At 45.1% G+C, this 21,605-nt stretch overlaps 1 protein-coding gene and 1 long non-coding RNA gene across 2 annotated transcripts in view; one reads left to right on the forward strand and one right to left on the reverse strand.

Moving 5' to 3' along the window:
- RBM38 (RNA binding motif protein 38) overlaps positions 1-2,530 on the forward strand; it is a 30,672-nt gene extending 28,142 nt beyond the window's left edge. The window contains exon 4 of the mRNA XM_083619160.1: positions 992-2,530. Coding sequence (XP_083475286.1) covers positions 992-1,298 — 307 coding nt within the window. The 3' untranslated portion in view covers positions 1,299-2,530. The remainder of the gene's footprint in view (positions 1-991) is intronic.
- The window catches only part of LOC310764859, a 118,492-nt gene that overhangs the window by 66,626 nt on the left and 30,261 nt on the right, over positions 1-21,605 (reverse strand). The window lies entirely within an intron of this gene.

Below are 21,605 nucleotides of genomic sequence, written 5' to 3' on the forward strand. Positions count from 1 at the left end.
CTTTCCTTCCTTCCACAGATGATGTTGGGTTACAGCACCCCTCAACCCTGGGGGTACTTGAGGTTGAATTGGTATCTGGGTACTCGAGGTTGAATTGGAAGCCCAGCTTTAGAGGGAGGGGAGTGTTCACGTCTGTCCTCTCAAACTGCAGAATGCAGTCAGTATGGCCGATATATTAGTAGTAAGTAGGTTATTCCTGTCTGCTTCCATGGAAGAAGAAGTACTTAGCTGCTGGAATAAACTTCAGCCATGTCGTTTGTCATCTCAGTAGGTGAGAATGCACCAACTGAACAGGAGTACTTTTTTCCTGGCTGTAAACCGTTCTGAGAGAGTTAAGTTCAAAGGTAGCCTAAGCCCATTCCCCACAACAGAGTGAATAAACCTCTGCAGCTGAGGTGACCTCTGTCAAAAGTGCTAGGTGCCATTGGAGGTGGCTGTCGCTATTCATCACCATTTTGTGAACATCCAGGAGCCATCTAGCTGGCTGGTGGTTGAAATGCAGTGCTGGACTAGATGAATTATTGCATGCTATTGTGTGTACAGACTAATCATTAACTTTCGGAGTGTGGATCCTGATGTGGTCAAAACAGATCAAGATAGGAGGTGATCAGCAGGCAACACAAACACACAAAATGCACTTTTAGAAAAACAAAACTCTACTCCCAAAACAGTCTGATGAGGATTGAGCATGCTCAGTGGGCACTGAATGTTGACTGGCTGTTTTGGAGACGAGACAGAATGGTATGGCGTTGTCTTGGAAGAAGCTGGTTGGAAGCCTAAACCAACCCATGGGCCTCTGTTGTCTGTCTGCTGGTTTAAACCTTCCCCCCCCTTTTTTTTTGCTTTGCTTTTTATTTCACTGGTCCTTCTCTCTACCTGCTTTCTGGTTTTCATAGCCCAGTGATGGTTTGGCTCTCCTGCTCCCAACTATTCGCGGCTCTCCTGTGTGAAGAATCTTGACTGTGTCTTCTGTCTGTCTTTAACCTCACAGGCTCGCCCACCACTTCATTTACCCTCAAGCCATCGTCCAGCCCAGCGTGGTCATCCCGACCCCCGTACAGTCGATGACATCTCCCTACATAGACTACGCAACGGCGACCCAGGCCTACTCGCAGTTCACCACCACCGCTGCCTACGACCAGTATCCGTACGCTGCCTCTCCCGCTGCTGGCTACATGGGATATGGCTACACGGGGGCTGTCCAACAACCTCTCACCGCCTCCAATCCTGCAGTAGCCGCTTCCACCGCCTTCATGCAGTATCCAGCCACACAACTGCAACCCGACCGTATGCAGTAGATGATGACGGCAGCATCACCTCCATCCTTTTGGAGAAGGACTATTTCTTTCTTCCCATGATGGAGTGGAAATATATATTTTTTTCTTTAGTTGGGTGGGGATTGGGGTCGGAATCCGTGAGACGAAAGAGGAAAGCAGTTCAAAAATAAATAAATCGGGCGTTTCTTAAAAGACTTTTTAGGAAGAATGCATATCAATACCTAAGCTATTTATAGTGTTACAGGCAAGCTTTGCAAAGGAAAAGGAAAAAAGAAAAGACATTCATAACAAACAAACTTTTGTAAGCTCTCTCTCTCTCTCTTTTTTAATGAAGACAAATAATTGTTGCAGAGGTGGACTGTAAGCGACTTAAAGAGGAAAACTGCAGGTCTGCGCACACTTAAATCAGTCTGCTTCCACCGGCCAGCATTTTCTCACTCCCTGCTCCTGCTTTTATGCACTACTTAACTCTATTGAACTCTGAAGGCTGGCCATTTGCTCTTGCCACAGAAGGTACCCGGAGAATACAGTAATGAAAAAAAAAAGCAACCTTTTTCTTTTTGGCTCATCTTAAAAACTTTGTAATATTCAAGATGCCTTACGGAGGAAAGAAAGAAAGAAAGAACCTATTTTAATATTTATTGTGATCTTTTTTATTATTATTATTCACGGGAGCTGTGAAGTGCAGGTGGAAGAATAGTAATATCTGCCTTGTTTAATTCTCAACTAAATTATTGTATGTAGGTGAAGAAAAAAAACGTTCCTAAGTAACGCTAAATCACTTTCAACATGCAAAAAAAAGGGAATATTGGCTTGAAGGACGTTGGAATATTCCTTTAGTCAACGCACTGTAATTTTCTCTCTCCTTTTTCTTGTAATTGTTACTCTTTTAAGATTATCTCAAAAGTTTTAGGTATATTTTTTAAAGCAAAAAAAAAGGAAGGAAAAAAAGAATACTGAACATATTGTCTGCTTTGATAGATCTTTTGTTTATAATGCTGCAAAGCCTAGAGAAATTTTACAGTATTTATATAAAAAGCTAAGCATGGGCCCGTGGGCCCATCAGTGCTTAGGAGAATGTCAGGAATGGATCAGAGTTTTTAAAAGGTGTTTCACACTTGAACAAAGAAGGGGTTTAAAACGTGACATTTTTTATACCCAATGGTACAAACTGCTGATTTAAGCAAAGGACACAGTGTAAGTAAAGTGCATTTTTACAAAAGAAGAGCAATAAACTATTTTGATTTTTAAAACGACGTCGCATTGTCTCTTGAAGCCCTGTAGCAGATGGGGATGTGGGCTGTGGCAAAGTTGACCCGGGTTGGTAGACAATGGGCTGCTGTGGCCTGTTATTTGCAAGGGCCCTGGGAGAAGGAAAGCCTCCAAGGGCATGCCAGTCAGTGAAGTCCAAGTCATCTGCTCTGAGGAAAGGCAGACATGGTTAGCAGGTTACTGACAGAATACCGTGCACTCAGATTCAGTACAAACTTTGAATTAGTGACACCTAACTTGTAAGCTATTAGGGACGCGGGTGGCGCTGTGGGTTAAACCACAGAGCCTAGGACTTGCCGATCAGAAGGTCGGCGGTTTGAATCCCCATGACGGGGTGAGCTCCCGTTGCTAGGTCGCTGCTCCTGCCAACCTAGCAGTTCGAAAGCACGTCAAAGTGCAAGTAGATAAATAGGTACCGCTCCAGCGGGAAGGTAAACAGCGTTTCCGTGCACTGCTCTGGTTCGCCAGAAGCGGCTTAGTTATGCTGGCCACATGACCTGGAAGCGGTACGCCGGCTCCCTCGGCCAGTAAAGCGAGATGAGTGCCGCAACCCCAGGGTCAGTCACAACTGGACCTAATGGTCAGGGGTCCCTTTACCTTTAACTTGCAACCTAAGAGGATTTTAAATAAATTATATAACTTAGCTGGTGAGTGGGTTACATCTAGAATTCAACAGTAGTGAGAATGCAGTTTAATTAAGTAGTTGTCATTTGATACGTGGTGTTGGGTTTGGAAGCATGGAACCATACCAGGTTCTTGGTATGAACTTCAGGAAAGAGTGGTTGTTGTTTTTTTGCAAAATCTTGTTCCGATGGTATCTAGCCCCACTTCTGCTTAATAAAATGTTTTCAGGGCTTGTTGGAGCTGTAATCTTTCCTAGGGCAGATGTGTTGCACAACTTTTGGTCATGCCTTAAAATAAAAACAACAGAGAGTCTTGTGGCACTTTTTAAAAAGACGAACAAATGTATTATGGCATAAGCTTTCCTGAACTGGAGCCCACTTCGTCAGATGTGAGAATGTAAAATAATGCATTAGATTTCTGTCGTAAACGAAACTGAAAATATAAGATGTCATACACTACTATTGGATGCTGAAGTAAAGTTGTTGTATTATAGTAACCGCTGTGCCATGCTATAATATAGTATCAGTATACTGAGACAAGGATTCGTGTATCGACAGCTGCATGTTTAGCCTTACGTTTTAAATGGAAAAAGGTCAACACTCCTCCTCCTTTGGATTCACTGGTTCTTGAAAATATGGGATACAGGCTGTAAACTTACCTTTTTGTCAACAGCTTTGAGGTTGTTGGGTTGTTGTTGTTTTTTAAAAAATACAATCTAGTGAACTATAACTTTTTAATGAAAGAAATAAATAACCAATAATATTGTCAGAGTGAGAGGAGGAAGGTTACGAGGTAATCGATTCATTGCGAGATGGAGATTATATATCCTGTGCTGGAATAATAAAAGTACAAAATGCAGCACGTAGGATACCCTCTCCTGGGAATATTATAAAAAAGCTAAGGTAGTTTAAGTTCATCACCATTTGCTAAAGCAAGTATATGTATTCGCAGCATAATGCTTTTTGATAGTTGTTATCTATTTTTTAAAAGAGAGGTCTACCATTGGCTATTAAGAACGTGAGAGCTGATGGAATTTCCAAGTGTCCAGTTGGCTAGAGGCCAAGGGATGTGGGTGAGCTTCTGTCTTTCATGGCCTGTTTAGTGGGCTTCCTGAGGCCATTCAGAAACAGGATGCTGGTTTACATGGACCTTTGATCCAGCAGGGCTCTTACATCCATGAGTTACAGCTGGGCCAGATGGCTGTGCTCTTTCCAGGTTGGTGGAGTCCTCTTCTGTCTTTCAACCCTCATAGTTGTGTAATATTTGAGGATTATACTAGGATATGGGACGCGGGTGGCGCTGTGGGTTAAACCACAGAGCCTAGGACTTGCCGATCAGAAGGTCAGCGGTTCGAATCCCCATGACGGGGTGAGCTCCCGTTGCTCGGTCCCTGCTCCTGCCAACCAAGCAGTTCGAAAGCACGTCAAAGTACAAGTAGATAAATAGGTACTGCTCCGGCGGGAAGGTAAACGGCGTTTCCGTGCGCTGCTCTGGTTTGCCAGAAGCGGCTTAGTCATGCTGGCCACATGACCCGGAAGCTGTATGCCGGCTCCCTCGGCCAATAAAGCGAGATGAGCGTTGCAACCCCAGAGTCGGCCACGACTGGACCTAATGGTCAGGGGTACCTTTACTATACTTGGATATAAGAATTGTGGGCAGAGGATAGTGTTTTTCTGAGGTCTATACTGCAAGTGACAGGCAGACATCTGGTTGCAACTTTCCCCGCATCTCCCTCGTAATGCGTAGTTGGGAGCAAACACGTGATGTGAAGACATTATGTTAGCATTTTCCTGTACCTTGTTCTGCTTCGTTGGGTGTTTCTTGTAGACGTAGGGAAACACCAACACAATGTCACCATGTTACACTGCCATCTTTTTCTTCAACTTCGGATGACAGGGGCATCAAAGGTTGAAGGGACCCTCATCTTCCACAAAGCATGTAGTTCTGCTGGAGGATGGCGTTTTAACCACCTCCATTTTGCAGTCTTTCTCATTTCGCCTCTTTTCATTTTATCCATGACAGGCAAGCAACCGAACCAGAGCTATTTATTTCAAGCAACGGCTCATCACACAGGATTTCCACTAATCCATCATTCTCAATAGGCTTTTAATGACATGACTGGTTTCTTTTTGTCTGGTTAAATCCTTGCCTTCCCAAGCCAAGTCACACTGTTTCATCTGACCTAAAACTGGGCATGGGCTTTGCCCTGAGTACACACACATCACAGTGCCCAAATGCTGAGATAATGGCAAAATTGCTCTGCCTCGAAGGATGCATGATTGTGTCTCTTGTGGGGCATTTGAAGTCCTGGGTCTGTTTCCTAATTTGCGAGAGGCGCCAGTGGGTTCACTTCGGTAGTTTCAGATTCTGGACTTGGTATGGTGGGTGGGTGTTAAATCTCTTTACATCAGGCTTGGGGAACCTTTGGCCCTGCAGATGTTGCTGAACTACAGTTCCCATCCTTGGTCATCAGTCATGGTGGCTGGGATGGATGGAAGTTGTAGTTCAGCAACATCTGGAAGGAGTCCACATCCTACAGCATGGTCATTTCAAGAGGGGCTTGTCCCCCACAGCAGTGCAGCCCAAGGCATCTCTCCTAGTCAGCCTGCAGCCAACCTGCCCAAGATGGATCCCAGTCTTTTTTCTCTTCCTTTCTTCTACCCAGAAACCCTTGCTCAAAACTCTCTTTCCATGTCACCTCACACCCAGTTACCCTGGCAACCTTCCACACACACCCTGGGTCTCTGTTCAAATCCCAAGACAAGGGGGGAGGACAGTTCTCTTGTACAGTGGTACCTCGGGTTACAAACACTTCAGGTTACAGACGCTTCAGGTTACAGACTCCCCTAACCCAGAAATAGTACCTCGGGTTAAGAACTTTGCTTCAGGATGAGAACAGAAATCACGTGGCGGCAACGGGAGGCCCCATTAGCTAAAGTGGTACCTCAGGTTAAGAACAGTTTCAGGTTAAGAACGGACCTCTGGAACGAATTAAGTTCTTAACCAGAGGTACCGCTGTAATCAAAATCCTACCATTTATTACTTTCTAGGGCTTAGGGGGTTCCCCCCAATCTATAACAGTATTAATAGGAAAGTGTCTGTATACTTAACCCCATCTATTAAATACCAATCCACTTTTTTTTTTTAAAAAAAAGTATTTTGATTGCTTCATTGGGCTTCGGTGAGTACTTGAGGAAAGGGAGTTTCACTACCCTAGAGCAGTCAAGGGGAACGTTTCTCAATGTGCTTTGCCTGGGACCTCTTGATGGATGGAATTGTCAAGAGCTCATTCACGACAAACGGGTAAGCTGGCGTTAGAATGAAAGGAATGAGGCAGTGCAAATGCTTATCGGGCAATAAAAGGGCATCCTGAGTAGAAGCAGGCCCAGCAATTTGAAGCCTGCCTTGCCTTGGCAAGAGAGAGCAGCTTGTGTCACTCAGAAGCAGTTTGTCAGCGTTGCTCCAAGTCACTTCTTTCCAACAGCTGCATGGAGACTGCATCTCCAACACTGCCTTAAGATGGCAAACTCTTGGTAGGCTTCCCACGATGGAGCCTTTTAAAGTAGGTACTTCGATCAGTCAATCTCTCTCCCTTCATCAAGATGTTCCAGTCTGGAGCACATACACAAAATGAGTGAAGCTGGCAAAAGGTTGGCCTGTGGACTGCTGGTCCTGCTATCTTTCTGGATAACCCATTCCTTCCAGATGCTGTTGGATTCCATCTTATATCGTTGCCATTGCCATTTTAGTTATAATCCACATTGTCCACAAACAAATCTGTGCTTAAATATCTAAACCCAACTACGAAAATAGCACCACGATGCCATATAATATCACAGCAACATAATACTGAAAAAGTAATAATCAGCAATCTCTTTGACATATACAGTGGTACCTCGGGTTACAGACGCTTCAGGTTACAGACGCTTCAGGTTACAGATGCTTCAGGTTACAGACTCCGCTAACCCAGAAATAGTACCTCAGGTTAAGAACTTTGCTTCAGGATGAGAACAGAAATCGTGCTCTGGCAGCGCGGCGGCAGCGGGAAGCCCCATTAGCTAAAGTTGTGCCTCAGGTTAAGAACAGTTTCAGGTTAAGAATGAACCTCCATAACGAATTAAGTTCTTAACCTGAGGTACCACTGTATAAACATTCACCCATAAAAATACTCAAATATTGTTATTTCATAAAACATGCCAAAACAGTTTCTGTTGGTATCCATCTGTCTGGGGAGACATGTCTTTTTCCAGCCCATTCTCAAAGTCCCACAGTCCTCATTGTCTACAGAAGCATTTCCTTTTGTCTGTCCTTAACCTACTGTCAATCAGTTATGTCAATCCCACTGCCACCCTGTACCAATGTTGAGTATTACAAGAGAGAAAAATGCTTTTCTGTCCAACCTGCTAATTCTTGGAAACTCAGTTATGCAGCCCACTTTTTAAAAAACCAAAAAGACTAAAGAAAAGCTCAGTTCTTGATAGGGAAAGTGTTCCAATCAAGGATCAAACATGTTACAGATAATAATAATTTAAGGTGCTACTGGAAGAAATTTTTTTTTGGATCAAACATGGAATATCAATATATCCTCTCTTTTCCACCAACATCATTTGGATCCAAAGAATCAGTCTGGGGGAAGATTGCCTCTCCTGTTCAGCACTTGTTTTCTAATGTATTCTGTGTCTGAGGTCAGAGAGGTTATCCAGTGACACAGTTTGCTGCCACTGACCGAGTCATTAAAACATTTGCTATGGCTGATAAGCTGCAAGGCGAAGGAAGAGATGGCGAGGGAAAGGGATACGGTGCCCTCAACAGAGTTTATCTAGCTCAAACACTTGAAGTGGCTTCAGTATTTCCTGCTGGACAGAGAGTTTGTGTATGCTTTTTTTAAAGTAAGTCAGTCAGGCATTTCTGAAGAAAGTTAGTGCATAAAAGTGGGAGGGAGTGCTAATGTTTCAGCCCTCAGCAGGCAGCTCCTTTGCTAAGGACATTTAATCACTTGATCACTGCTGATAAGCAGCCATAGGATGGAATGTCAATATTCCCATCTGGGATTTGAGTATATTTTTCATTCGCTCCCCCTTTTATATTTGCAACAGGTGTATGAAGTTGGCTAGGTTAAATTACCGTAATACATGTACATAAGCAGCAGTTCTTGTCAAATAGATTGCAGGCCCAATCCACACACAGTGTAACAGACCCAGGAAATCCTGTTGGCTTCCCTGGCTCTCTACACCTTTAATAGCCACATGTGGCAAGAAAAACAATTCATTGATTGTATTATGCATTTTGCTGTTTTATGTAATTATCATATTTATGTATCTAAGCCTATATCAGATTTAATAAAGCTTGTTTAAAAGGGGGTGGGGAGAAGTGAGGGTAGGGTTATAGTCCAAAACTCTTTTGAACTTATTTCTAAAATAATTGTTTCTCATATCTGAGAACTAACCCTGAAGTGCAGCCAACAATCTATATAAACGATTCAGAGACTTCATGGCAATGGAAGATGACAAGGCCTCTTCTATTTGCATCCTCTGCTATGGTTCTTGTAATCTAATTTCCCCACCCAATTACCAACAACCCCATGTACTTCCAATAGGCTTGATTGAAATAGACATTAATTCTTTTCTGCTGCAGAGGTAAGTTGCCTTGATAGTTTTGTGTTGTGTTGATTCCATGCTCATCCCTTATAACGTCCCAGAGCTGAAAGAGGAAAATGAAAAATAGACAATAGTAGTAGCTTGTCTATACTAATACTGATGGGGCCACCTGTATTGCAGCAGGGAGATCACTTCACAACCCTGAGGCCACCAGTGGAAAAGCCCACCTCCAAGTTACCACAAGCCAATAATCACCAGTCGTGCTGATGCATGGTTTGTTGTGTTGCGTGAGCTAGTTTGGGGACTCAGCTACATTAGTCAAAGTACAGAGTTTTGAATGCGTTATAAATATGCAACACCAGATGGCTCTGGAGAGCATTAAAAATTATTTGCAATTTTTCTTTTGTTATAACGATTTAATTTCTGATTTATTTATAGTGGTTTCCCCCCCTGTGTGTAGATCCACCCTGGAACAGGGTTATCCAATGTATTCTGCAGATATTATTTGACTACAGCTCCCATGGGTGGCATCCGTCTCTCTTGGGAGACAATGGAAGAGTGCACCTTCGAGGTTGAAGTCAAACCGTTGGGGAGTTACAGCGCCTGCTGTGGCTGTAGAGACCAATATGGGAGAGACCTGTTTCATTGCAGCTGGAGCAGATGAAGGTGTCCAGTTTTGCTGCTACAGGTGCGCCATGGCGTTTCTTCTGTCTGCGCTCCTCCAAGCAGCCATTCCTCCTCTGGTCCTTGCTGTGGATGCACAACCTGACTGTCTCCAGGCGCTGCGGTCATCTGCGAGGAATTCCCTCATGGCAGGCTTGATGTTGCCAGCCTTCATTTCTCATTTGCAGACATATTTGTGACACAGTGTTGGTCTGCCAATTGGCCGGAGGCCTGAAGCCAGATCCCCATAGAGCACGTCCTTGGGGGTCCTGCCATCTTCCATTTTGTGGAGATGACCAAGCCATCATAGAAGTTGCCGAGTCAGGAGTGTGAACATGTGGCAAATGTGGGCTTGGGAAAGCACATCTTTGTTTGAGACTCCGTCCTGCCATGTGGCGGCCAAAACCTTCCTGACACAGCTCTATAATCCCTGGCTAACAATTGTTGAGGCTGATGAGAGTTGTAGCAACATCTTAGGCCGCCATTTTAGCTGTCACTGGGTTAGAGCCAGTGTGGTGTAGTGGTTAAGAGCGATAGACTCGTAATCTGGGGAACCGGGTTCGCGTCTCCGCTCCTCCACTTGCAGCTGCTGGGTGACCTTGGGCCAGTCACACTTCTTTGAAGTCTCTCAGCCCCACTCACCTCACAGAGTGTTTGTTGTGGGGGAGGAAGGGAAAGGAGAATGTTAGCCGCTTTGAGACTCCCTAGGGTAGTGATAGAACGGGATATCAAATCCAAACTCCTCCTCTTCTTCTTCGAGTGCATAAACAAGGGAGATCAGGGTTCAAATCCCTGCTTAGCCACAAAGCTTACTGGATGACCTTGAGCCAGCCACTCTCTTACAGACGAATCTACCTCTTAGGGTTTTTGTGAGGATAAATTGGCGGCAGCGGGGGGTGGGAGGAGGGAATGAGACATCGTATTTCTCTCTCGGCAATTTTTGTGGCAGGGTGAGATACTAATCCAATAGGCAGATTCTCGTACATACTTTCTCTTTGGTTTGAAAAGCTTATACTAACATTCATTGCATTAGTAAACAGAAAATGCTAACAAAGTCATCGCTCTGTCTCTCTCTCTTTGTGTCCTGCACAATTCTGCCAGCCAAGTGATTTGCTTGCTGCAAAGCTCCCACTACTGCATTAAAAAAAGAAAAAAACTCAACCCTAGCTACTGAAATACTTTGAATAACAAAATCAACTGATGCCTAAATGACTGTCTCGTTGTGAAGGAAGGGGGAGGAATCGCGTGTGCACAACCAGATCATTTTCCTGGAAAAGTTTCTGTTCCCTGAGATAGAATGCTTTCTGCTGTTATCTCACCACTCAATGCTCAGCTGGATGTATTGAGCTGCGCCTGATCAAATGCTGCAACAAGAGTAGATGGCTCCCTTTGTTTAATAAATTAAGGGAATAAAACCCACAAATGTGAGCATTGGTTGCAATGAAATAATTTTTTAAGGATCGTTTTATAAAGTATGTATGTATAACGTTATCATTCAAGTTCAGGGGTCCTTTTTAAAAACAGTAATGACTATTAGAAAGCAACATTTCTGTACCACGTTTCTGCTAGAATAAATACCATTTTCAAGGTAGTCTCCTATCGATAACTTTAAAAAATTCAGTATAACATTTACAAGCAATGAACCAATCCTATATGCGCTTAGAAGATTCATATTTCAGTTTCCTATAGTCCACAACCCATGGTATTGTTCATATTCTATGGCATCTTTAGCATTTCTGATAGCATTTATTTTCTGCTATTGGAAATTGGCATGCGTATATATTTATTTCTGACTCTGTCTATGCAGAAATCAGGTCTGTCAGAGTATATATATTATAAGAAAGAGACCTCAAGCAAAAAGTTGGGATGCCAAAAATGCACCAATGTCACAGTGGGCTCTTCTGAGTGTTCAGTTTCACCACTTGTTGCTATTGGGACTTTAATACGATGATAAAGATCTGCCCTTTCTCCATTAATCCAGATGTGGCATCTCTGTTGCGGCAGAGCTGCTTGCACTGGCTTCCTGGTAAGGCGGTTCATTTTTGCTTATTGAGAGGGGCAAGGTAGCAGGGAAGTCAGCACAGCAGAGACATGCCAGTGGCACCGATCGGGTACTGCTCCTGGTGCGTTTGCACCATGCCCACCTCCCTGGCACCCAGTCCCCTCCTTCCCGGTTAGCTAGGGAGCCAACTTCTGCATTAATCTGCAGCAGCCATGACATCAGCCTATAGGAAAAGGGAGAGAAGTGGGACTGTAGAGCCTCTCCACCCACTCAGCAGAAGGAGCCGCAACATTTGCCTCCTTGAAATATTTGAAATATTTGCATTCCAGCTGGTCATTACAAGACTTCTGAAAGTTTTTAAGTGCCCAAGTTTGCTTTTCCCCTCCTCCCTCCGGATCCCTTTTCCTTTTGTGCTCTGTCTTTTAGATTGTAAACCTGAGAACAAGAAGTGTCTTGGCACTGACATTCCCACCCCCACCCCCCAGCCTTTTGGCTGACTGAATAGTGGGATAAGAATTCTTTCAATAGACAAAATAAGAAATAAAATCATCTAAACTGGCTTAGTGCAACCAGCAATAGAAAATGAGAAAGGGGCCATTTCTGCAGAGAGCAAAATAGGGGCAGTGAAAAAAAAATCGACACCGGCCTTAAAAAGATCACAGCTGCTTTTCTGACATGCTCCTCTGTCGCTTTTTGTGAACGGAGGATGCCAGGCTGCAGCTCTCAAGTTGCCAGAATGATAAGAAGCAGCTTCCTAATCTCAGAAGCCAGGAGCTGACAGGGTGGCAGTGATAATAAGCATGGGCTCTGGTGCTACGTAGGGCTAGCACACAGGGTAATATTTCCCAAACTTTTGATATGCTGCTTTTTCCGAATTAAAACTGGAGGTGCACTGCAATTTTTGTCTTTGTCATTTTTCTTTTTCCCCCCTAAAGTGATTTGTGTTTTGTTCCCTGCCAAAACCCAGCAACTTCTTTGCAACTAAAGAACTGCCCTGTGCTTAGTTTCCCTGCCCTTTGCTCAGTCAAGCCAGGGTTCTGTGGGGCTGGGGATGTTCTGGGGGTCCATGTCAGCTGTAGCATCAGGGAATCTGAGGCCCAAGCTGCAGGTGCTACAGGTGATGTATGATAGGATCTCTCTACATCATCTTCTTTAACTCATTAAAAGCAGCTGTGCATTTGTGTGTACTTCTGCCTAGTCCTTTGCCCTGTACTTATTTTTACCTGCTAGGATCACCCTCCGGCTGCTTTTTCGCCCAAGATGAAAATGTGCCATTGTGTATTGTGTCAAATACAATACAAAAGGCTTACGCCATCCTCCAGGCTTGTAGCATAACCAGGAAATTCCTGGGACACCTACTTATACTCTGCATAGAAAGAGCTTTGATTTCTCTGGTTCTAGCTGAAATGAATGGTTCCTCTCCTTTTGCCACCTCTCAGGAATCTGTACATCCCAGTTCTATTATCTGAATGCAGCAGAGCAAGCGCTGCTCTTGCATGACCCTCAACAGGTTAGGTGCAGGAATAGCAGCTGATGGTTTCTTCCACCTGTTTCCACCAGTGGAGGAAAAGGCAGACGGCACGTTGGCCGCTCAGTAGTATGACGTCTGCTTTGCATGCAGAAGGTCACAGGTAAGGATGAGACAGAACCCTTTCTGGACAACTGTGGCCACACCTATGCACCCCCTCCCCCAGTGGCGTCACAACGGGGGGGGGGGCGGTATGTCCCGGGTTCCATGTCTGCCAGGGTGACAAGAAGTCACCCCGCGCGGGCTTGCGGCGCCGCTGCAGCCACCTTTGGAGGATCCTCCGTTCGCAGCTATAGCCGCAAGCAGAGAATCCCGGTGCCGGCAGCAATCCGCTAAGTACAGCGTATGTGCGGCGTTGCACACATGTGCTGTACGTAGCAACGCACACATGCACTGTACTGTTTAGCAGTTTGCCACCACTGCTGCTCCAGTGCCGTATGGTTGGTGCCGGGATCCCTCTGTCAGAGCTATAGCCGGAGGCAAACCACTATACATGCACTGTACATAGCGACGCCATACATGCACCCTACGTTGTGGTGCCCGCCCCGGGTGTCACAACACCTTCCTTCACCCCTGCCCTCCCCCCACTCCCAAAAAGGGATATGCATGCTTTAAAGAGGGCGAAAGTGGACATGTTTGCATAGAATTTACACATGCTATTTTAAATGTAAAGGTGCAAATTTAGAAATAATTGCTGTGATCTAAATAGAAATACATCTCACCCTAGTGGGGAAGACTGTGAGCAGGCGAGTTGTGTGCTTGCTCAGTCCAGACATAGGAACCAACTCCTAGGGGGCCAATGTCCCTTTGTCTGCCACCAATGGAAGGTTTTAGGGGTGCATTTGAATCTATTATTATTATTATTATTATTATTATTATTATTATTATTATTAGAATTTATATACCGCTCTATACCCAGAGGTCTCAGGGCAATTCACAGAATGAAATCAAAATATAAAACCACAAAATACATAATCAAAATAAAAACAACAACCCAATAACCCCTGCCCCCCCCAAAGAAAACACTGGGATCAAATTAGAAACCAGGATGGCTTCTCTAAATCAGGGATGTCCCTGAAAAATAGACACTTGGAGGGTCTCTGCTCCTGTTCTGTGGAACACGATGCCCATTGAGATACAACACGTGACGACTATCTGCACTTTGAAGACATGCTTGTTCCAAAAACCTTTTCCAGGTGGATAAATGGGTCTCTGACATGGGAGTCTTCATAATTGTTGTTGTTTAGTCGTGTCCGACTCTTCGTGACCCCATGGACCAGAGCACGCCAGGCACTCCTGTCTTCCCCTGCCTCCTGCAGTTTGGTCAAACTCTTGCTGGTAGCTTCAAGAACACTGTCCAACCATTTCGTCCTCTGTCGTCCCCTTCTCCTTGTGCCCTCCATCTTTCCCAGCATTAGGGTCTTTTCCAGGGAGTCTTTTCTTCTCATGAGGTGGCCAAAGTATTGGAGCCTCAGCTTCAGGATCTGTCCTTTCAGTGAGCACTCAGGGCTGATTTCCTTCAGAATGGAGAGGTTTGATCTTCTTGCAGTCCATGGGACTCTCAAGAGTCTCCTCCAGCACCATAATTCAAAAGCATCAATTCTTCAGCGATCAGCCTTCTTTATGGTCCAGCTCTCACTTCCATACATCACTACTGGGAAAACCATGGCTTTAATTATACGGACCTTTGTTGGCAAGGTGATGTCTGCATGATATTGTCTTTAAATTTATCCACTGCTGTTTTCTGAGCTTCTTTTAACTGCTTCTTAGCTGTTTTTATTTTATTTCACACAACACCTTGAAGCATGTGTGTAGAAGGTGGAAAATAAATAATAAATATTTTGCCTCGATTCCTAATGTGAAGCTTTTGGGTTTTTCAAAAGCTCTCTGGTTTAAGATTCCCTGGCCACCTCACCACCAAGTCCTTGGCTCAGAAAAAAACCCTGCAAGAGCCTTTGCCTCTCTCCCTGCCCACTAGCTGAACATGGCTGCCCACGTCTTGTGTGCGTCCTGTAATCAAGTTTGCAGGGTGGGGCTTACCTGACTCCCCCCCCCATATTTTATTCACGTTGGCACCCCTGTGTGCAGGTGCTAACCATCGTGCACCTTTAAAGCACCTTTTTTCTCTCTTAGGGTTCTTGAACTGGACTTGGACTGAAATTTGCATCAAGGTCCTTCCTTCAAAGGGAGGGCTACTCTCTGAAAGCCCTTCAAATAGAGAACTGTCCTCTCCAAAATAGGACACAAGGCTGCACTAATCTAAATCCCCGGAGAGCTTCTGTCAACATAGACAACCCTGAGCTAGGTGCATCCATAGACCAATTTAGTAAAAGACAGCTTCGCATGTTCGCTTCCAAAAAAGGCCTGGCAACTTATAGTGGTTGTGCATTTGTGAATAGCAACTTGCTATCTGCCAGAGATAAAAAGGCAATAGCCATGGTGCAATCTTAATGGCACTTTTCCCCATTACTTCTCAAGGGGGGTTGATAAAATGGATGTGTAGCAGGGCTTGTTTGCAACCCTAGTGAGATAAGTCTAAGAATAGCACCTTGGTCCTTAAAATTTTTCCAGGCTACTAAAGATGGCAACAATTCCCTGGCAAGGCAGAGACTACGGAGCAGACCTTAGCTGTCAAGCAAGGGTGTCTTGACTCTGAGAAGAATGTTGCCTTCGTTTACGCTGACCTTTCCTGGCAGCTCAAATTACCGATGGATAAAAGTGTGGCACGTTTTAATGGGACACATTTCAGTCCATCTCCAACCACTGTTGAATCAAATAGGGCAACAAATGTAGGCCATCATGGTGCTTGTGGAATCTTCCCTCTTCCTTTAAGTGCTCAAAGCAAATACAGGTTTGAAACTCCTTCCAGTTATGGGACCTATTCTAGAAAAATTCCCAGTGTACCTCAGAAACTCTTCTCTGTGCCAAGTGGCTGACAACACTTACCTGGGAGTAAGACGAAGTCAACTCTGTGGGCCTTGTTTCTGAGCAGACACATTCTCAATTGCATGCGGTACCTATTGTGTTGGTAAGGTAAAAAACGTAAAGGTACCCCTGACCATTAGGTCCAGTGACGGACGACTCTGGGGTTGCAGCGCTCATCTTGCTCTATAGGCTGAGGGAGCCGGCGTCTGTCCACAGACAGCTTCTGGGTCATGTGGCCAGCATGACTAAGCCTCTTCTGGCGAACCAGAGCAGTGCACGGAAATGCCGTTTACCTTCCTGCAGGAGCGGTGCCTATTTACCGTATTTTTCGCTCTATAACACGCACCAGACCATAACACGCACGTAGTTTTTAGAGGAGGAAAACAAGAAAAAAAATATTCTAAACGAAATAGTGGATATATGATTTTTGTGGTTCATGCTGTGGCCACAGACATGTGATCTGACAGTGAGTTTGGAGTAGCCCAATGCAAAAATCCCAAGGATCCATGTGGATCCATGCTTTGTAACCACGGAGGAGGGAAGGAAGGGGAACCATGGATCCTCTGCTCACGACTGCAGCAGACCCCCCCCCCGCCACCCGCAAGCATTCGCTCCATAACATGCACAGACATTTCCCCTTACTTTCTAGGAGGAAAAAAGTGAGTGTTATGGTGCAAAAAATACGGTATCTACTTGCACCCTAGGCTCAGTGGTTTTCACCACAGCGCCACCCAAGTCCTGTTGGTAAGGTAAGGTTGCCATATTTCAAAAAGTGAAAATCCAGACACAAAAGTTGTTGAGCTTTAACTGTAAAATCAGAGAGAGAGAGAGAGAGAGAGAGAGAGAGAGAGAGAGAGAGAGAGTGTGTTTTTGAGCTATTTTTAATGAAATCTGCCAAAATCTACACTTTCGACATGGGCTGAAATACGTCTGGATCTTCCCAGACATTTCAATGATTTCCGCCCAGACGCTGTTTACGGGAGCTGAAGAAGAAGATGATTTTGGATTTGATATCCCACTTTATCACTACATGAAGGAGTCTCAAAGCGGTTAACATTCTCCATTCCCTTCCTCCCCCACAACAAACACTCTGTGAGGTGAGTGGGGCTGAGAGACTTCAAAGAAGTGTGACTAGCCCAAGGTCACCCGGCAGCTGCATGTAGAGGAGCAGAGATGCGAACCCGGTTCATCAGATTACGAGTCTACCGCTCTTAACCACTACACCACACTGGCTGAATACTGGCTATGTCTGATAGGGAATCTTTTAAAAGTGGAGAGCCATGACCCTTTGAGGGAAAGTACAGCAGGGCGTACAGCTTAACACTTTCCTAGCTCACACCATCTTTTCACCAGGCTGCCGCTAACTGCCATTTAATTTTTGCTGAGAGGTTGCATGATTCTAGGGCATTGTGGGAAATAAAAATGGCAGCTACATCTAGCCACTCAGTGCTGCTTGGAGCACTGTTGCTTCTACTTCTGCTGCCCACTGCCACCTGCCATTGTCTCCAGGTAAGCCCACCCACGAGCCCCTGACAGAGGAAGGGGCTTGCAAAGGCACCCCTCAAATTTGGAGAGGACCTGGTAAGGTGTTGGTCCTGGGAAAGGGGCAGTGGCGGTGGGTAGAACGCCATTTGGTCTCCACTCCTGGTGGCAACGTATCTTTGTATCTCTTATTCTCCCAAATATTGGAGTTTATGCAAGATAGCAAGCTTCTAAATATCCAAGTGAGATCATTGGTCCATCTAGCACAGCAGTGTCTATACCAGTGTTTCCCAAAATGCTTCGCGAAGAGATTGCAAAGAAAAATAAATACATGCTTTTGGCATAAGGGCAATGATAGTTCTCCACGACCAATTTCTCTCCCGAAAAGTGCTCTGTGACTCAAAAAGTTTGGGAACTGCTGGTCTACACTGACTAACAGTGGCTTTCCAAGGTTTCAGGTAAAGGACATTCCCTAGCCATACCTGGGGATGGTGGGGATTTGAACCCAGGACCTTCTGCATGCAAAGCAGTTGCTCTACTCCTGAGCTACAGCTCCTGGTGGACTTGCCCCCAAGGAAGTGTGCTTAGGATTTTGCATCCTGAACTCGCCAGGCCTCCAGACTAATGTCTGCAGAGGAATATTTTGGTCCCAGCAGTCCAAGGTCTACCAGAACTGGCACCTGCAAAAAGGAAACTAGGACTCTGGGCTACTGCCTAATGCCATTTGGCTACTTTCACAGGAGCAGAACAAAAGCATTTGGCAAAGAGAGCAAGCCGGTCCCAGAGGGTGCAGCGAGGGAAGCGAAAACAAAGACTGAAAGAAGCGGCGTTCAAAAAAAATAAAAGAAAAATGTTTTTACAAAAGGCAAAAACCGCTCCTGCTTTCCTTTGTTTTATGTATGCCCATATTGACACTCTCTTAGCAACCGTGTTTTCCATTTGCTAGGGTGAATTGTGCAAGATTTGTCCCGTCACATCAGTTAAGCAGCAGATGCTGGATGCCAACTGAGAAGAATGCAGAAGGAAAGAATCCAGCCTCTCTTCTCTGAAAGGCCACAGCCAGCTTGCTTGTAGGCAGGCAACACAATTTTTAACCTTTCTGTTGCCAGTGAAGTTGAAGCAGTCAATTTGTCTCACAGTCAATTTTGCTTTCAGACAGCTGTAGTTCATAACTAGGGCCTTGTTTTTCTGTGCGCACTTAACTGTGGGGTACGCTTGCAGTGTTTTAGGTGTGCACCTAAAAATGTAAAGCATGAATAAAAATAATGGATAATTATAAATGTGTAGCGCTTTCAAGCGTTCAAAGTGCTTCACGCATATTAACTAGTTGTAATCCCATAAGGCGGGTGTGTGTGGGGGAATCACTGATCACTGGCCAGGCCACCTGGATCTGATGGAGTCCAACAACATCTGGAGGTAAATCAGTATATACTTACCTGCTATACTGCAGATGGAACTGAGTGATAGTGCCTTGCTTAGGACTACCTCCTAGTGCAGGCACGGTCAAACTCGGCCCTCCAGATGTTTTGGGACTACAACTCCCATCATACCTAGCTAACAGGACCAGTGGTCAGGTATGATGGAAATTGTAGTCCCAAAACATCTGGAGGGCCGAGTTTGGGGATGACTGACCTAGTGTATTCATGGCAAAGAGAGAGAGATGAACTGGGGACTTTCTGATTTGCAGTTCAGTCTCCTAGATACTATGCTGCACCAACTCTCTGAATTTTCATCCCTGGACATTGAAGTCCAGCTCTGAGGGTCTTCTGGTGGTTCCCTAACTGTGAGAAGTGAAGCTTGCATCAGCCCCAGGTAGCATGGCCAACAGTGAGGGATGATGGGAGTTGTAGTCCAACAACATCTGGAAGCCCACAGGTTTTCCGCACATGATCAAGGGCCAAGAGTTCTTCACTCCCACACAATGTATGAAATAGCCCTATCTTCCCACATCTCAAAGACCTGGGATGGATTTGCTGAGCTTTGCCAATGCCAAATGCTGTTATTTGAGAGAATACTTAACCAGGGAGCTTTGCCTGGATACCTAGATGTCCTCTTCCGCAATATTCGGGCCTGTTAGTATTTGACCTAAGAGAATTGACCAAAATCCCTTGTTCCTTTTTTGAAAACACCCACCCTCCCACCCCTCATGTTCTGCCTGTCTCTCAGTCTTCACACCCATTCAGTAAAACGGAGAACAGTATCCCAACTCACAGAAACATCATAACAATTTGCCACTGGCAACTTGGAGAATGGGAGCCATTCAGTCTGCTCATAGAGGGTTGTGTAGTCTTTGCTTTCCTGTGAGTTATGCCCAGGTTGTTTCATTTGCAGTCAGTCGCTTACTCTCCATTAACTGTGTTGTTGTTGTTGGAAGGACAACCAAAAGAAAAGTTGTAAGATACACGGTATTTTAAAATGGCCCCGGGGTGAAGAGTAGCAACTTAAGTCCTATCATTTCCTACAATGTCGTCGTCCCCCAACCTTTATTTGGAGATAGCATTTTATCACAGGCAGCCCTTTCCCGAGCCCTGCTATTTTTATTCCTTTCGCTTCTGACAGTGTTTCTTGTCTCAGGTGACTAAGCTGCAAGGCCAATGTAATAAAAAGGACACCATGCTCCACTGCAATAACTGTACATCAGCCTTGGAAGTATTGATCACTTGACATCATCCATGATAGACAATGGAGGCCCAGGGTGGCATGACTCCAAGCAAAGTGGGGTGGGTGGGGGTGTTTAAAAGAATATTCAATGCAAGGGGATATGGAATTTTCCAAAGCCCCTATCTTTCTGTAACGAAAGCTGCACTTGAATGTTTCCATTTGCACTCAGCTGTAAATAGCACAAAGATCACAACCCAAAGCTATACAGGCTGCAATTATGTACAATACACTTACTGCTGTTTTTTTTTAAAAAATAAATTAGTTTTTATTTTAAAAAATCCTTGTGTTACAAAGCAAATAAACAAGGAAAAGTACATATAGCACCTCCATTTTCGATTCATAGAGACTATTTCACAGTTCGTTTGCCTTCAGTAGGAGACACTATTGTCATAGACATCATGTAGTTGAGGGGAAAGAGAGGGAGGGAGGTGGGGGGGGGTTAATGTGATTTCATTCTATGGCATAGCGTTTACAGGATACTTCCTGTTGTGAGCACCCCAATCCTAAGGTTACCAGATTTTTTTTCAATGAATCTGGGGACACTTTTCAACTTCAATGGATTTTGTATGGGGACTGATTTGTAAATCTGGGGACTGTCCCCGGGAAACAGGGGCGTCTGGTAACCTTACCCAGTCCCTGAGCAGTGAGAGACTACAGGGGTTCCAGCGTTTATCCAGGGTTTGTTTCCTTGGATTGAAGGTCAATGGAGACTGTGGTGTATTTAGGATATGTGGTTTTATATAATCTGAGCATAGGATGGAGGGACTCAGAGCATCAACACTACAGTAGATCTTCCCTCTGTGGAAACACCAAAGCCACAGTTTGAGGTCCAGCACAGAGCGAGAAAAGCCTCTGTGTCTCCAGCTTCCAGCTTCAGCCAAAACACACTTTTCCCCACTCCCCACTTTGCCTCTCTCACATGCAGCCCTCATTGGCCATCCCAGGATGACAGTGGCATCCAGCCAGATGATGTTGCAGAAGGCCCACCCATTCGTGTCTATGGCAACAGAGCAACCTCTTTGGGCATGTAAGCAGCGGTACTTTACTGACCAGCTAAGGCCATGACCTTAACAAAAGAACTGGCTTAGCTGGTTCAGCAGGTTTTCCTTTATAGAGTCTAACCTCACAGGTATAGGATCACAGGTTTGGAATTGGCCGCATGGCTATCATTGGCCGCATGGCCCCCAAACCCATAAGAATACTTCCCTAGAATTAAGTCTCATTGAACACAAAATGGATTTACTTTTGTGTAGACGTTCTTAAGTGTAATGGCATTAGGGGTTGCTTGTGCGTAAGTTACCGCCGCTCTGGGCTAGGTTGCCTGGTTAAACCGTTTCTCGCTGGACAGCCATCCACTCCGTGGCTGTTCAGTCGCTGGCAGAATCCGTCAGTGGGCGTTTCTTGAACTTCTTCCAGCAACGAAGTTCTTTGACGCCAAGTCTACGCCTACTTTCCCTGCGCGGAAGTCTTCTGCGCAGGGTGGGTGTGGGTAGCGGAGGACCTGTGCTCTCCCCGCTGGTCTCCAGCGAAGAGTCCTGGAGCTCTCTCTCCGATTCCCCCCTCCGCCCCCCTTT

Source organism: Podarcis filfolensis (assembly GCF_964270895.1).
Source record: "Podarcis filfolensis genome assembly, chromosome: 6".
In the NCBI taxonomy this organism is placed as follows: Eukaryota; Metazoa; Chordata; class Lepidosauria; order Squamata; family Lacertidae; genus Podarcis; species Podarcis filfolensis.